We start from the raw sequence: 17,886 nt of genomic DNA on the forward strand, positions 1-17,886 counted from the left end.
CCTTTGCTACAGGATGGTCTTGAGCTGGGCCTTGGAAAGCAATTTTGCAATAACACGCCAAGAGAAGGCTCTGATGGGGGCAGCTAGAGTATGAGGCAGCTCTACCAGTATTTTCCTTTTCCTCTTTTCTGGATAGTGAGCAACTCTAGGTCTCTGGGTATTTCTACCTTGTAGCCCATTGTAAGCCTCTGAGGAGTTTTGTGAGTCTAGTGCTGTGATTGGGTTCGTTGCAGCGGAGTATCTGATTAAACAAATAACCCATAATTAACTCTGTGCTTCCTTTCCAGCCCTGTCTATAATTGTGACTCTTCACTGACACTGGACATGGGGTGAGTAAGAGTAGGGAGGTTGTTTGGATACATGCGGGCCCCAACAGTAAAAAGACTGAGTAACTAGAAATAACTGCTGGATTTCAGTGGTCTTTTTCTGGTTGTCACTGCTCTGACCATCAGTGTATCCAGTATTAAGAATGTGCTTTGGGCAAAATCCAAGAGGCATCCCATGTGCCACCACTGAAGGAGTCAAGACTATCAACTCAACACACACTGGCCTCCTCTGGAATGGGTGTGACTCCTCGTTATACTAAGCTGAAGAGTCGCAACGACCCCTAGAGTGGCCAGTCCAGTGGACTCTGAAAGTCCGAGAGACCTGGTTCAAATCCTAGCTCTTCCACTGAAGATCATGCAACTTTGGGAGAGTTGGTTGTTCTGCTTTTCCGTGTTCTTACCCTTCAGAAGGACCTCCGAGGGGAACTGTATGTAAGAAATGCGCTTATACATGTAACGATCAGAGTATAGTGCATTTAATAAATGCTAACTATGAACATTATTGCATCCGTATATAATTTGTACAATATCGTCTCTTTCACTAATCACACACAAAAATACATAAAAGTGCCTTGAAAAGTTTAAAGCATCGTATAAATTAAAGGTGTCATTGGTAATAACCTCATACGAGTCTTCCTCGACCCTTCCGTCGCCTCAGAGACCAGGACTACCTCCGTGTCCCACACACCGTCTATTGCACAAGACAAGGCAAAAACATGAGCCCTCGGCAAATGGTTCTTATTTGACAGAAACAATGTGGCATAGCATAAAGAGCGTAGTTATCAGGAGACTAGGCTGGGATAAAATTAGTTTAAGGCAGGAGAGCCAGTCTGCAGTCATAATTTATTCATTTAACAAATACGTGGGGAACACATTCCATCGGTACAAGTTCCCACAACACCAAGTCCCTGGGCAGTCTCCACAATCCCAGCCTACTCTACAAGCACAAAGACAGCAGCCAACATTGTATTTCACTGGACAAATGGCCACTGCTTTTGGGGGTGGGGGGAGCCCACCCTGCCTGGCTGTAAGTGGCTCTGAGTGAGGGTGGAGGGCGGTAGTGAAAGTGAGTGGGTGGGCTGCTGCTTCCAACAGAAACGAGTGGAGTTGCTGCCTGTCGATCTTATTTACACTGCGTGAAGTCCACAGTTCAACCTGCCCATCTACACAATGACCCCTAAATATCCCCTCTCCCTGTCCTTCTATGGTCACAGCTGCCTGCTGGACGGGAGGAGGGATGGGCGGTATGTGTGGTAACCAGAGGGCACTGAGAATGTGCTTCAGTGACATGTGAGTCCTGGCGGGGTCTCAGAACCCTGCCGGGGAGAGAAGAAAGCATAAGCCAACGAGTGAGAGGAGGCCAGGGTCGAGGCTACTGGGGCTGGGGGGAATCCAGTATACCGAGTCATGCTCCACCAACGCTTCTGGTGTCAGCTGTATCCCTGGGTTGCCTTTGCACGGCTGCCTCTAGGTGCTCTGCTCTGTCGGGATGCGGGGGTCCATCCTGTGGGCTCTGGGGCCTGCTGCCTTTCTGTGGGTTCCCTACCCGGCTCTGCCTTGGTTGGGAGCATGGGCCAAGGTCGAAGCCTGGACCATGTTCCGAGCCTGGGAGGGTCCTGCCCAGCTGTCCCTGCAGGAGTGGGGTCCCTCTGGAGGCTGACCTACAGAGGATCTCCCGTGGTTGGGAACACCCAGCAGATTCTAAGGGTGCCTTCTCTCCTTTTCACACGGGCAGTAGACAAAGAGTCGAGGGGCAATAGGACAGGAGGGAAGACGGGGGCAGGGGTCGTGGAAGGAACAGAGTCCAGAGAGCGACTCTCCACCAGGGGTGCACGGATGTCCCGGGGTGGGCGTGGGTGGCGCTTGAGAGAAGTGTTGGTGTTACATGGCTTCTTTTTCTCTCTGGGAGCATCTGCTGAGCTTCATCTCTGTCAGCTGGATATACCGAATCACGTTGGTATCTGTGAGGAGAGAGACACACCTTAGACACACCTAGGGGAGGAGAATGAACTCGGGAATGCTGTGCCCACAGATCATGGATAGATTTTCTTGGCCAAGTATGTTCTGCCCATCTGCGGCGGGTGGACGGGCAAACAGGGTCTCAGCCTGCTACTTCCCTCCCTCCTCTGGGCACCAATGGGATGCTCGTGGTGACTGTGTGGACCACTCAGGCTCCCACGCATGCAGATCATGTGCCCCCAGCCCCTAAACCATCTTCCCTGGGCCTCTGCTCTATTTTCTTCCTGGCACTTACCATGACGCAGCAGTAAGTTACTATCTGCTCATTTGTTTACTGTCTCCCTTGCTCTGTCACATCATAAACTCCTCGAAGCTAGCACTTTCTTTTGTTCGCCACTTCTTACCCAGTACCTGGAAGAATACCTGGTCAATGTACCCACATAAATATCTGTGGAATGCACGAAGGGCTGAGCTAGTGGATAGGAACTTAAGTGGATGGTCCAGATGATACATGCTCTAAGGAATGGGATCCGATTAGAGAAGTCAGAACAGGCGTCCGGCAAGATGCTGGGCTGAGCACCTGAGTTCGCCACCTGTCTGCATCTCCCTCACCAGTGTGACAAGGAGAGAGACCTATCTTCTCATATATGTCCCTCGAGTCCAGCACAAAGCTGAGCACATGGGAAAAAAAAATCAACATATACACAAATCAAGTAAGTGAAGAGAGCTGGGTTCTGGGTAGGAAAACACAAAGATTCTACATTTGAATCTTTGAAGAGAATTTGCCTCTGCCTCGGCACCCCAGAACCCAGACCTCAGGCAAAGGCAGGAACTGAGTGGTCTCCGCACGCATTCTAGGTCAAGAGCACACCTGTCTGACACTCCCCCCCTGCCCAGCCCTGCCAGCCCTTCAAGGCGCCCACCACGATGAGAAGGTGCTGCCAGAGGGAGCTGCTGGAGAGAAAACGCGGTTTCTGCCTTACCTGTGGGCTGTCGGGTCCTGGCTTCTTTCAGGTAATAGAGTGCTTTGTCATAGTCCCCAAGGTGGTAGAAGGCCACACCAGACCGGTACAGGGCCTTGAAGTTTTCCCCTTCCTTCTTCAGGACTTTGAGGCAATACTCTTTGACTCGCTCATAGTTGACGAGCTCAGCTTGGAGCAGGCAGGCTTTGGGAGAGAGAAGGGAAAATGCTATCAAATAGGCTCGGAACATCTCTCATCAGTTCTTTCTCCCAGTCCAGTGGTGGTTTCTGAGCACTGGGGCTTTCCACGTGGCATAACGTGGAGTTGGCGAGCAAATAATCCTGGACTAGAGGCCCCAAGGTCACCACCAATAAGTTGTATGACTTTGAGCAAGTATTTAAACCTTATATTATAGGTCAAACTGAATCTCTACACAAAGATTGTCCAAGTTTTAACCACTGGGCCTCCGGACCATGAGTATATTGAAAAACATGGTCTTTGGGAGGTACTCTAGTCTAAAAGGGGTCATTTGAGGGGGTGGGGAGACAGCTCAAATGGCTGGAGCACAAGCTTTGCATGTGGGAGCCCTGGTTCAAACCCGAGCACGTGTGGTTCGCCTGAAGCACCACGTTGGGAGCAATTCCCGACAGCACTGAATTGGGAGTGATCCCTGCCCAGCACCAAGCTGACAGATCCCACCTGAGCACTGAGCTAGGAGCAGCATGCCAAATGTGGCCCAAAAACAAAAAAGGGGATTCATTAACCCAACATCACTGGTATTTTTATAAGCAGGCTCCTACAAAATGACTGTCTCTGTCCCTACACATTTATATGCTATAACCTAATCCCCAGTGACAGTGTTTGGAGGTGGGCCTTTTAGAGGGGATTACATTGTGGGATTTGTGAAACCCTTGGTGGCATCTGAACCCCTTCCTCCAGGCAAGGACGAGACCCAGGAAGGGGTGTGCCCTTACCAGATACCAACGTGAGAAATTAGTGGTGGCTGTGGGAGGCACCTAGATAGTCACTGTCAGACCAAGTCAAAGGGGAAGGTTGGCCAAGGTAAGGGACTGCAGAGAGAGGAAAGCCGACCTGCAGAGAGACAGGCAGAAGACACCGGAAACCGACAGAGGCATGAACACATTCTCAGAGCTCTCAGGAAAAAGCCTTTGGAGTAGTGCTGAGATCTCAGGATCAAGCAGTCCATACTGTCTATGCCACCAGTCGTGAGAGCACCAATAAGCCACAGGAGGCAATAACAATACTAGCCACCATTACTGTCTACCCAGAGGCCACTATGGTTTGAAAACCCGCCTCCGCTGAGTTGCACAGATGACCTGATATCAACCTCAGGGTACTCTGATGTAGGCCCTATTATTCTTATTTTACTAATAAGGAAACCAAGACCCAGAGAGACTAAGCAATTTCCCAAGGTCACCCCCATATCAAAAAGTCAACTTGAGATCAAAGTTGGCGGGTTAAAGTGCTGAGCACAGGACTGGCCATGGGTAATGGTGTTTGGAGGCCATTCCTGGTGTGATGCTCAGAGGACCCCGCAAGGCTGGGGATGGAACATCCTGCCTGCAAAGCATATGCTCCAGGCCTTCGACCCATCTTCCCAGCCCCTACCCGGGATAGTTCACTCTCGGGCTGGTCCCTCTGCCCTGGCAATTGCCTCTGACTCTTCTGTTTCTCTTTCATTATACACTCATCTCGGCAGTCCTGGGGGCTGGACCACTGGGAACCCCCGTGGGTAGGTGAGGCCTGAGTGTACCAGGCAAGAGGAAGTGAAAATGGGCAGCCACCTCTGGTGGGAGTCCTTCCTATGGCAGAATTGGCAAACTCCAAGCCAATTTCTCTTCTGGAAGGTTCTCCCACCAGCTCTCAGATAAGACCAAAGAGAAGTAGCTGGTACAGCACTGAAGCGTGAGCAATTCGGTGCTGGGGTGCCTCATATGCCTCCACTCAATCCTGGCCCCATGGAACTGCCTCCATGCCAGCCCTCCACTATTCAGCAGCCATGGATTCTGACAAAGAGCAAGAAGGTGGTTTACATCCATGGGAGGGATCGCAAAGTTCAAAACTTGGAAGAAAGACTCCTGTTTTTACTTCTTCTCCGCCAATGAAAACAGAAACTTTGGAGGCAAACAGATGCTTCCCGCCAAGACCTGGCAGGGATGAGGAGAATGCTGGATGCCGCCTCACCCTCTACCCTCCCGGGGGCCTTTCCCACTTAGGAAGAACTGTCCGAGGGACAGAGGTAAATCTCTGAGTTTAACTTCAGGCCTCTAACTCCAGCTGTTTCGAACCCATAAGTAACCTCCCATGGATCAGAATAGCTCGTTAGTCATGTTCTGATATTCACTTAATCATTTTCTAATCTTTAAAAAACTTCTTTCTGGGCTGGAGTGATAGCACAGCGGGTAGGGTGTTTGCCTTGCATGCGGCCGACCCGGGTTCGAATCCCAGCATCCCATATGGTCCCCTGAGCACCGCCAGGGGTGATTCCTGAGTGCATGAGCCAGGAGTGACCCCTGTGTATCGCTGGGTGTGACCCAAAAAGAAAAAAAAAACTTCTTTCTAGCTCTCTGAGTAGAAAAGAAGAGCATTTACTGACAAGAAAACCACCAAGTTGGGAAGTGAGTCTGCTCAGCCTGATTAGCCCACGTTACTGAGGTGACACTGGTTCCTAATATTCCATATGTCGGTGCCGCCACTCACTGCCCCAGCCCAGCACTGCGCGTGCTCCACCCTCAGTCCACCCAGAGTCCACCTGCTTCCTAGCACCGCACAATCGGCTACTGGTCTCACCCGCACCACAATCCCCGCCCCCTCCAGAATCACCAGTCTGTTCTCCAAGAGCTTGTTTTGTACTGTTGATTCACTTCACTTTGCTTCTCCACATCGCCTATACTGAGTGACATCAAATGGCATTGTTTACTTATTTTTTCTTCTCTGAGCTTATTTCATTTACCATAATGCCCTCTAAGTCCAATGGCAAGTTTGCATGTGGTTTATAAATTTACTAACTTAGTGGTTTTCCCCCCTTGGGAGAAGCTCGTGTTCACTCTTAAACACATCTTTACCTCTTTCTCCCCGTTTCTCTATCTTTATTCCATTGTGTGTATGCACACACACGTATGGGTCCCCATCTTTATTTATTCTCTCATCCGTGATGACTTAAGTTGTTTCCACAAGCTTGGCAATTAAGCTGCTCTTTTAGAGAGCAGACCTTGCACTGGGCACTGGTGACAAAAGAACCAACATCCGTTTTGCAGTCTGAGGAGCAGGTTAGCCACACAGTCAGCCTCTCAAACTGAAGGGATAGGAACCAGGAAAACCATCAGCTCTGATCTAGAAACTGGCCCATCAGGTCTCACTGGCTGCAGGGCAGAAAGCCAACCACAGGACACAAGCAACCTGCTGTTCACCCCATGGGTGTGGGGAGCTGTGGTTCACCCACTGAACTAATGCTACGAGCTCCCCTCCTCCGACTTCCTTCTGCTCCTATCCATTACCCACCCCCCATGCTGCTGGAGTCTGGCCTGGTGCTATCACACCAGGTGCTATAACTCTACAGGCCAGAGGGGTTCTGGTCAAGAGACATCTGTGTGTGAACTTCCATGGCTGCTCCCTGTGTGGGACTCAACTCCAACATCTGGTCCCAGGGCAAAAGGACTTCCTGTCCATGGTTCCCACGGTGCCCCCTTTATGTCCTCTCCCTCGGGGCTGGACAGCCCTCTGTTCCCATCTTACCCTCCACCTTCAAACAGAAACTTTGGATGGCTAATCAGAGTAGTCTAAGAAACGGACTCTTACTGAACACAATGGCCACTCAACACCTTTATTGCAAACCACAACACCTAATCAGAGAGAGAGAACAAAAGGGAATACCCTGCCATAGTGGCAGGGTGGGGTGGGGGGAGATGGGACTGGGGAGGGTGGGAGGGATGTTGGGTTTACGGGTGGTGGAGAATGGGCACTGGTGAAGTGATGGGTTATCGAACTTTGTATGGGGGAAACATGAGCACAAAAATGTATAAATCTGTAACTGTACCCTCACGTTGACTCACTAATTAAAAATAAACTATTAATAAAAAAATGTAAGGAAGAAAATGCTAGAAGAATCAAAAAAAAAAAAAGAAACGGACTCTTGTTCCTTTGAGAAACTGTTTCTGGCTATCGAAAAATCCTATGTCAGAGTGGTCGGTTGTGGAGCAGAGAAACCTGGAAGCGGAAAAGTCCCCACACCAATAACAATCTACGAGCGGGACTTGTTTGGAGAAAATGTTTTGAATTCCTGTGCAGATGAGTGGGAAGTGGGATGTGTGGCTGCAGACCAGCAGGACTCAGAGGTGGGCACGAGAGGCCAGGCAGGTGGCAGGCAGGGTGCCGGGCTCATAAGCATTCAGAACAGGCCGCCCCACCATGTGCTGCTCCTGAGGGGTCAGGTTAGTTCAAGCTGAAACCAACTGCAGGCTCATGAAAAAAATTTTACTACTCCTTAAACTGCTTAGCAGAGTGTAAATGGGGGGGGGGGGGCGGGGTCCTCACCCAGAATTAAAGAGTTATTACCAGGAAGGTTGTTTCTATCTGAATGACCTATCTTAATGGCAGGGCAAACATCTAATTACAGGGCATCTGCTCTGCATCATTTGACCCGCCCTCCGAGTTTCATGGGAGTCTCCCCTCCTGTCTTCTGGGAGCCTCAGGGCCCTCCCCCCCAATCCCGAGCTCAGATTCTACACCTCATTTTACCTTTCCCTCCTCAGACAAACTGGGCATCTGGAAATGGAAGGACAAGGAATAAAATGCTTAGAGACACATTTTAGAGTTGAGGAGGCTAAGGAGAGGTTGGTCAGAATCTGTTGATGGTCGTTCCATATCCAGACACCTCATGCCTCTGTGGGTTCCCATAGCATGAAATGAAATAGTTGGGTTTTTTGGTTTTTTCCCCCCCTACTTATCTGCCTCATCTTAATCTGTTTTTTTTCTAGTAGCTTGTGAAGAAGCCAGAGGAGTAGGGGAAGTCTTTCCACCCCCCCCCCCACCCAAACACCCAAAGCTCCTGCTGGCACCCAAGAGAGAGCCCCAGGAGAGGGAGACATGTAGAGTCGGAGCAGGTGCAAATGGTCCATCACCCCCAGAGGCTGGTGAGGCCAGGTATGAAGTCAGGGATCCAAGGAGGAGTCTGTGGGGTAGGTTAGAGATCACCAGGCCGCCCTCATCCTACCCGTAGGTTATTGTTAGGAGACTCTGGAGTTTGGGTTGGAGTTAGATTATTATATTGGAAGCACATCTAGAAAGTCCATGGGATAGATAAAATGCTTATAGATGCATTTTATAGTTGAGGAGGCTAAGGAGAGGTTGGTCAGTAGTCTATTGATGGTCCTTCCATGTCCATATGCCCACTGCCCCTGGATACAAGGGTTAGAGTGACCTTCAGAATAGGCTGTGACAACCCAGTGGCTTTTTTTTCTTTCCAGAATTAAGCTCTTATCCCAGGTCAGAGAAAAGACTCCGTTTCTTACAATACACTACGCATTTTCATCTTGACAGCACCTCTGGAAAACAAGTTCTATTTTAGAACTACCATATGATCCAGCAATACCATATTCTGGCATCTCTCCCCCAAGCAGAAAGACATTAATTTGAAAGGATATATGCACACCTATGTTCATTGCTGCACTTAGACTAGAGCTAAAATGTAGAAACAGCTCAAATGCCCAACTACAGATGAATGCATGAAGGCTGTGGCATATATACATAATGGGATAGTATGCAGCTCTAAGAAAGAACAAACATGCAATTTGTGGCAATATGGATGGAACTAAAGGATAGCATGTTGAATGAAGTCAAAAGGAAAGGGAAGTCACATGTACAACTTAAAGATATACAGCAAGGTAACAACAAAGGTCCAAATGCAACATAATCGGAGAACTAACCACACAATTGAGTATGGGTTGGGCACTTGGAAGGGAGGGGTTCTTGAGATCCTTGGGAGAGGAAGGGAGTACACTAGTGATGGGTATGGTGTTGGAATTATGTGCATGAGAAACTATTATTAATAGCACTTTAAACCACAGTATCCCAACTTAAGAAAAGCATGTTCTATTTTTAGGTTTAATAGATGATGAAATCCAGTCCCAGAGAAATTAAGGAACCTGCTCAAGGTCACTAAGTATAAGACAGTAGAATCATGCTATTTACCCACTTTTACTAAACTCTGGACTATGAGTGCCTATGTGGCTGCATTAAAGTTTTGAGAGTCCCACATAATCCCTGGTAAAATATGGGTCACTTGTAAACCACCTCCCTCTGCAGTCCAGGGTTGATGAGCCAAAAAGCAATACCTGACTGTACTGGGTACATGGCAGGCACTGAGACCAGGTGATGGACCCAATACAGCCCTGCATTCTGGGCAGATGTTGCATCATCTCAAATACCCCCATGGACCAAGGGCTCTGAAGTATAAGGGAAGAGGGAGGAGGTGCCTTCAACTAACATCACTAGAGGGCTTATTGGAAGAAGTAATATTTAAGCCAGGATACAAAGACTGTACATTTCTCAACCTCAGTGATAGATTTTAGTCTGAATAATTTTTTATTTTTAATTCTGGGGCTGGGCTGGAGCGATAGCACAGCGGTAGGGTGTTCGCCTTTCACACAGCCGACCCGTGTTCGATTCCTCAGCCCCTCTCAGAGAGCCTGGCAAGCTACCGAGAGTATCGGGCCCGCACGGCAGAGCCTGGCAAGCTACCCGTTGCGTATTGGATATGCCAAAAACAGTAACTGTAAGTCTCTTAATGAGAGATGTTACTGGTGCCCGCTCGAACAAATTGATGAGCAACGGGATGACAGTGACAGTGACAATTCTGGGGCTGCCCGGAGTTGTAGGATGTTTAGCAACAATGACTTCTATCTACTAGGTGTTCATCGTAACAGCCCCAGAAACCTGTTTCATAATGTCCCCTGCTGCAGGGGAAAAAATCACCCCTTTTTGAGAACCATTGACATAGGTGAGAGACAAGCCCTTTGAGAAAAACATACCTGGCTGGAGCAGGTGATGCGGCTGGGAAAGCAGATAGAACCAGATCACAGACCCTCTTGGTCCATGTGCAGATCTGGGTCTTTAGTCTTAGGGCAAGAATGAATATAGATGATGAAATAACAGTGACCAGGTGGACTCAGATGGTGGCAAATAAGACAGAGAAAGGAATTAAGAGGCACTTGGGAAAGAGAATGGACCCCTGAACTACCTTCCTTTTGCTATTAGACTCGTGGTCCAAGCCCTTCACCTGAGCAACCACAGACTGGCATTCTGGACTCAATGTTGGGCCCACTCATGGTTCAGGAGCATTTTCTTTTCAGAAGCATGAAACCTGGTCTCTAGCTGAAATAGAGTGTGTAATACAACCGTCTCTGGGCTCTATGACACAGCACTGATCCGTTCTGGAAAGCACACTATGCTGCGAATCAGGAGAGTTGGATTCTAGGCCCACTTCTGCCACCAGCTAGCATTGTACAACTCCCTTTCCCATTCTGGGTCACGGAACATGCTCGGTCATCCATGTTGACCCAACGGCCTACTTAATAAAGGACTCAATAGTTTCTGATTGCTCTCCCAGACGAAGGCCCTGCCCTCTGCTAGTGACGGCAAGGTACCCGTGTTGGAAATGACAATCAGAACAGGCCAGGCAGTGATCATGGGCTTCTGGAAGGGCAGCCTCTGCTCTGTGGAGGGACAGAGATTACATTACACTCTGCGGTGGTCATCGTGAGGCAGCGCTCTGGAGCAGCTGGTCACTGAAGGCAGTAAAAACCTTTACTGTCAGTCTCAGCAGTAAAAAACCTTTACTGTCAGTGCTGCCCCGGGGGGGAATGAAAAGGGTCCCAGGCAGAATGAGAAGGAAGCCTGCTCCTGTCTGTGGTCTCTACTCCAAGTTGATATTTGCATTCAAAGATGCAGCTCTTCAGTGGCAGGAGGGCCACAGGGTATAGACTCGGTGACAATGGACATGGAAGATGAGTCTGGTCTCCCAGACAATCATATAAGAAGCCCCTCCCTTTTGTGAGTGGTGTTTGGGCCATACTCAGCAGGGCCACTCAGGACCTGCTCTGGCTCATGATGCTTGAGGGTCACTCCCCAATTTGTTTGGAGGACTGTGCCACTTCCCCAATGTGCTTGGGGACCCAAGGGGGTGCTGAGGACAGAACTCGAGTTCCCTTCATGCAAAGCCTGTGCTCCAACCAGTTCAGTTCTCTCGTGGGTCCAAGAGGCCCTTTTAAGAAAAATGTATTCTGAACCTTTTAGTGGCTGGGTCTTCTCTGGAGGCTGAATAAATGTTGCAGCCGGTCGTCAGTCAGGATGTGAGAAGGAAGACAAGGTCCTATCAGTGCTTGAGAAGAAGTAATAGGAGAGAAACAGCCTCCCCTGAGCTGAAATTAATCTGACTGGGATTGCAGTGAGGACCAGGGCAATATAAAGAGAAAGGATGGTCAAGGAGACAAAAATCGGGGCCGCAAATCCATTTAATCTGTGTAGATTCCACATCCCACCCCACCTCCTCTGGTGGCTGGAATCTGATTTGACGAACAGGTCTGGCAGTCTTTCTCGGTCCACAAAGGGGTCTGTAGTAGGAAAGGCATTGAGAACCAGCTGTTTAGAGAAGCACCCCACGGTATGCTCCCGAAGTGTGACTTTCCTAAAGTAAGCACCCTGAGACCTCAGGCAAAAACACGCCAGGTTCTTCTGGCACTGGCGCTTGTTTTGTTTTTCCTAGGGCAGGCAGGGCACGGTGACTGTCTGGGCAAGATGCCAGCACTGGCCGGAGATGAAAGGAAGCTGGAGGAGTGGAGGAAGAACAAGTTCATGGAGCCTTTTGTTTCCTTCTTAGTGCGCACATGGGAAAGATGTACTGGACCAGAAGGAAGGGAAGACCTGGCTGGGGCCTAAAGAAGGAAGGAAACCACCCTATGAGGCTGCCCAATCATAGGGAGTGACCGCCCCCCCAACCCCCCGGTCAGGAAAAAGATGAGTTCGAGTTCTACTCCCTAGTTCCTCAGCATCTGGTCCTTTTCAGAGAGGGTCTGAAAAGGGAGTGGGATTTATAGCAAAAAAACAGGTCGAGAAGATGGTCCCGAATTCAACAGGACTGTGGTCTGATGGAAAGGAGACATTTCCACACAGACACACACAGAGGATGAGGTATGAAGAGACGAGGAAGAAAGCCGGGAATGGATTCTCCCTCAGAGCTCTCAGAGGAAACCTTGTGTGCACAGTGACCACACCTGGCACCACCTAGCCTCTCGAAAATAACACATTCCTATTGTCAGGGGTCACCCAGTTCAGGGGTCTTGCATTCAGCAGTCTTAGGAAGTAAACCATGCCGGGTCATTCCTTGGGGACATGGGCCCAAGAACCAGCTATTACACTACTGGGGAAAATTGTTCCCCAAAGTTCACTGAATTACTGGGCTGATTTTCAAATGTATTATCAAGGGGCAATTCCTGGGGATGTAGTGAAGAAAAGGGAGCTTGAATGTGGACAGCGGCGACATTCAGAAGAGTTAACAGTGTGTAAACAGGTCACCATCCACCCGCTGAGGTACTGGGGACTGTGCCAGTTTTGGGGGTGCTGGCTGAACAGCAAGGCTGGGTCTAAAGAGCCAGCCCTGAGCTGGAGCCCAAACTCTGCCCCTTACGAGACAGGCCCGGGGCGCACTCCTGGGTACCCGTTCCACCTGCATCTCTGGTGGCAAATGAAGGTAATAATAATTATTTCAATTTTGTGGGAGCCCGTGTGACACTAAAACAAGACCATGACGGTAAGCTCTCTGCCTCACTCATGTTGGGCATCAAAACGGATTCTCCTAAGTGCTAGTTTTTTAGGAAGCCATCTGTCAGATAGGGCTTGCCCAGTGACATGCACAATCGTTGGAGCGCATCCATGCCGCATCCTGAGCACAAGGATGATATACATGCAGAGTGACCCGTTAAGGCAACTTTTCAGGAAGTGGCCAGTTTACTTTGGAGGATCTAGAAGATCTCTCAATAACAAAGCAACAAGAATATAGCATGTGGAGTGAAATGACGCTGAATTTTATGAGGTCCATACCCAAGTCTGCAATTACCCTTTCTAATATCGCCTTTCCATAAGAATAGTGATTTTTTTTCCTTCTGCAAACAGGAATGCTTGCCTCCAGAGTTCTGAAAACAATGCTTTTCTTTGTTTCCTCCTTTTTCTCTCACGGTCTAATATATATACATAAATACTTTCCTTCGTTGGGCATTGTTGGAACACTGTATGACTGAAACCTAATCATAAAATTTGTAAAGGAGTATCTCACAGTAATTCAATTTAAAAAAATTTTTTTAAAACACTCCATCTTCCTGTTGGCTCCAAGGCTTCGAAGCTGGCCTCACATGCTGAAGGAAGGAAGGGGCAGCTCAGATAGAGAACAGAACACCAGGTAAAGTGTGGTTTGAGGACCCGCACGGGATAAAAGATGTGCGCTCAAAATAGACTATAGACCAAACACGAGGGCCACTCAGTGCCTCTATTGCAAACCACAACACCCAAAAGGAGAGAGAGAACAAAAGGGAATGCCCTGCCACAGAGGTGGGGTGGGAGGGTGCAAGGGATACTGGGAACAATGGTGGAGAAGAATGGGCACTGGCGGAGGGATGTAAACAAAATGCAAACATAAGTTTGTAACTGTACCTCAAGGTGATTCACTAATAAAAATTTAAAAAATTAATACTCCCTCTTCTCTCTAAGGGTTGGAGTGATAGCACAGTGAGTAGGGCATTTATCTTGCATGCAGCCAACGCGGGTTTGATTCCTCCGTCTCTCTTGGAGAGCACGGCAAGCTACCGAGAGTCTCTTGCCCGCACAGCAGAGCCTGGCAAGCTCCCTGTGGCGTATTTGATATGCCAAAAACACTAACAACAAGTCTCACAATGGAGACATTACTGGTGCCCGCTCGAGCAAATCGATGAGCAATGGGATAACAGTGATACAGTGATACTTCTCTGTATGCTCTCATACACTCACAGCGCTTGCTCCAAACGCTTCCCAAACCTAGGGTCCACGCTTGCTTTTCCTTGCCAGCGTTTCCTATACCATGTGTGGCTCGGTCTCCTGCAGACAGTGTACCAAAGCAGCTCTGCGGCCTGAAGCGCAGGGCGAGGTTCTCTACGTGTTAAATAGTCTTTGAGTCCACTGCGGATTCTACCTACACCCCTCTGGACCTCCACCCGGCCCCCCACCCCCAAACTGCTCATGCCCCCTCCCTCACCATGACTGGATTCCACAGTTGGGATCCAGCTGTCAGCTTTATGGATGGGGGTGAGGGATAAACCAAAGGTCACAGCTGGGCTCCTCTGGAATTCAGCAGAGCCAGGAGTTCTAGCCGCAGTGGTGGCAGGAAAATGAGTCAGCTGGGTGCCTGATTCTATAGGGCATGTGAGAGTATATGAGAGAAGAGGGAAGTATTTTTAGCAGAGAAGTTTCTGGCCCGTTTTAGTGCCTCTGAGTTGGTTGATTCGAGACAATGCTCCCAGTACTGGTACTCTCTCATGTATCCTTGGGTTAAAACACCACCTCTTGAGATCTCAAGTACTGAAGTGGGTAAAGAGGAAGGTAATTTTGGTTGCTCTCTGCCTTTACTTGAAGGCTTGTGAGATTTTTTTTTTTTAAATCTGTGTTTCCCAACTGCCAGGGTTTGACATTTTATTAGAAACCCCCACACAAGATTTTTTCTGGAGAAAGCATCTGTGGGAGCTAATTTAACATGAAGATTCTGGACCCCATGCCCAGCCAGTGGACAGGTGGAACCCCCTAACCACCACTGTTAGGTTCCACGGGCCTTCCCACCTCCCTAGATGGTGCTTCACACTCTGGTATTTGGGCTTGTTCTCAAAGACCCTACAGTTGGTTCAACAAGCATAGACAGGACCACCTAGGGCTGGGGAGGGAGGAAAGCGGTGCTCCAGGACCACCTGAAGAGTAAAGAGGTCCCGGAGGGCCATGCCTCAGAGCTGAGGAGACTGAACTTGGGGGAACAAACAGTCCTTCTCAGATTTTCTCTTCTTGGTGTCAGACGCTGCCTCTCAGGGCGCACTGTGTGTCAGGGTTAGGAGCAGCGGCGGGGCAGAAGGCTGAGCTGCTGCAGGCTGCGAGCGATGGTTCTAGATCAGTACAGCTAGCAGCACTCACCCTTCCTTCCATTAGGGGCTGCAGGGGGTGGGGGAGTCGGGGGAGCATAGGCCACTTTTATCAAACTTGCTGGGCCAGGCACTGTTCTTGGCATGAGACCCTCTAACCAAGACAGCGATCTCTGTGGTGCCAGCCCCATGCTCTGCTTCCAGCTGAGGAAACCGAGGACCAAAGATATTCGGTTACTGGCCCAAGTTCATAGAACGATTAAGTTCCAGAAACGAGATCTGAAGGTCAGCCACGGACCTCTGAAATGGTTTTTCCTTTGGGGGAGAGGACAGCAAACCCAGTGATACTTGAAGTGTTCCTCCTCTGGTGCCCAGGGCTCCACGGAGTGCCAGGGATGGAATCTTTGCTCCCACGTGCAAAGCATGTGCTCCAGTCTTGCAAGCTATCTCTGAGATTCCCGGGACTGCTCTCGAGTGTTGCTGGATCTTCAGGTTTTGGGTCACACCACGCAGTGCTAGGGGGTTGCTCCCAGTGAAGTACAAGGGACCATGTGGAGTCGGGAGTAGAACCTGGGACTCCTACATGTAGAGCATGTATGCTCGCCCATCAGGCGCTGTCTCCGTCCCTCAGACTGCTCTTAACCATGACACTCATCTCTCTCCAGTGAGGTCCACTGGCCTATAACAAGCCAGTTTAATTCCTTGTCCTGCACCCCTTCCCTTCATTGCTGTTGGTGCTGTTGCAGTTGTGATGGCTAGAGGCTGCCTGGTTGTGATGCACTCACATTCTTAGCTATGGTGTCCGCAGAGGGTCACACTTCAGGTGCTCGCACACCCAACTACAGTGTTCCCCGGGGTTTACGCTTCTCTAGCCACAGTGCTGGCATCTGCACTCAAGGGGCTCCCACTATGTAGAGTCACAAAGGCTATGGCTGTGGTGTTCACCAGAGGATACTGCAGCACTCAGACACATGCCCACCAGGGACTGTAATTCTTTGCCACGGTGGTGCTCATGTATTATTTTGGTTGCGGTGCTCACTGGGGCTTTCTGTGTTTCCCAGCATCACAAGTCATTTCTAGCTGTGCTGCAGTCACGTGTGTGTAAGCACCACACCAAAGCGGTGTGACACCCCTGCCCAAGAGGTGCCGGGACTGTGCTCTGTGTGGGGGGTGATAGGGATTTGAACCTGTGACCGTATGTTTGTAACACAGGTGACCTAAGTCACTGTGCTTTTCCCTCCAGACCCTGCACAGAAGGTTAACAGAGAGCCTCCACGGAGTTGAGGGATGAGGCTCGCTTCTTGTTAGGCCTAATTGTGAGACATGGGTGGGGCCTCACTGTGCCCACACTAAATGCCTACTTGTGTTCATCTGGAAACTTCCTACCTAACCCTCCAGAGCTCTTAACTCTTCCTGTTCCTCAGCACACAGACAGAAAGACAAAACAGAGCAGACGTTCCACTGCAGCTTTTTCAAAAGTTTGCCGCCAGCAGCAGCACCTGGGTTTCCTTGAGAGGATGCTGCCATCCTAGCAGAGCGGGCACATCTCAGACTCCCTCCGAGAATAACGCCTACCTTTGTTGGCGCGTGCAAAACTAAATAACATGTTATTTTATTTCCATTTATTGTTTTGGTTTTTGGGTCACACCAGGTGGTGCTCAGGGCTTAGTCCTGGCTCTCTCCTGGTTGGGCTTGGAGGGCCATGAGGTGCTGGACATCAAACCTGGGTCAGCTCTGTGTAAAGCAAGTGCCCTACCACTTGCTTTGGTTCTGGTTCTGATAAAATACTATTTTTAATGGAATATTTTGATCTCTTGTATCTTTTATCCAAGATCTTCCCCAAGGTAACATATAAAACTATAATGTAAAATATGTATGTGTGTGTGTGTGTGTGTGTGTGTGTCTGTTGTTTTGGGACCACTTCTAGCTCAGGAGACTATCTGGTGCCAGAGATCCAACTCAAGGTCTCCACATGTAAAGCATGCACTATAGTCCTTTAAGCCCTATCCCCGGCTCCCATAATGCAATACATATTTGGGGGTGGACCATACCTTGCAGTGCTTGGGGATACAACTAGCCCTATGCTCAGAGTTGTTAAATCTGGTGGTCCATATGTAGTGGTGGGGGACTGAACAGGGGTCAGCAACATGCAAGACAAGTACCTTACCCCTATACTATCTCTGACTCAGTAATGCAATATATTGACTATAATATTGACAATTATACAATATGCAGCTTATCGCTAATCATTGTGTGGGGGTGGGGAGCATACCCAGTTGTGCTCAGGGCTAACTCCTGGCTCTGTGCTCAGAGATTACTCCTGGAGGGCTTGGAGGACCATATGGGGCACAAGTGGTTTGAACTTGGGTAGGCCACAGGCAAGGCAAGCACATTACCTTCTTTACTCTCTCTAGCCCTGACCCTAGCATTTAGTATTCATTTGTGAATATACAGATGTGTGTGTTTTGCTAA

General features: G+C 49.3%; 1 protein-coding gene across 1 annotated transcript in view; it reads right to left on the bottom strand.

Annotated features, from left to right (window-relative positions):
* Positions 1–786: 786 nt before the first annotated feature.
* Positions 787–17,886, bottom strand: part of TTC9 (tetratricopeptide repeat domain 9) — a 37,218-nt gene continuing 20,118 nt past the window's right edge. Inside the window, exons 2-3 of the mRNA XM_055132798.1 lie at positions 3,269–3,451; positions 787–2,287 (exon numbers count right to left, since the gene is read on the bottom strand). Coding sequence (XP_054988773.1) covers positions 2,208–2,287; positions 3,269–3,451 — 263 coding nt within the window. The 3' untranslated portion in view covers positions 787–2,207. The remainder of the gene's footprint in view (positions 2,288–3,268; positions 3,452–17,886) is intronic.

This window comes from Sorex araneus, chromosome 3, assembly GCF_027595985.1.
Source record: "Sorex araneus isolate mSorAra2 chromosome 3, mSorAra2.pri, whole genome shotgun sequence".
Classification (NCBI taxonomy): Eukaryota; Metazoa; Chordata; class Mammalia; order Eulipotyphla; family Soricidae; genus Sorex; species Sorex araneus.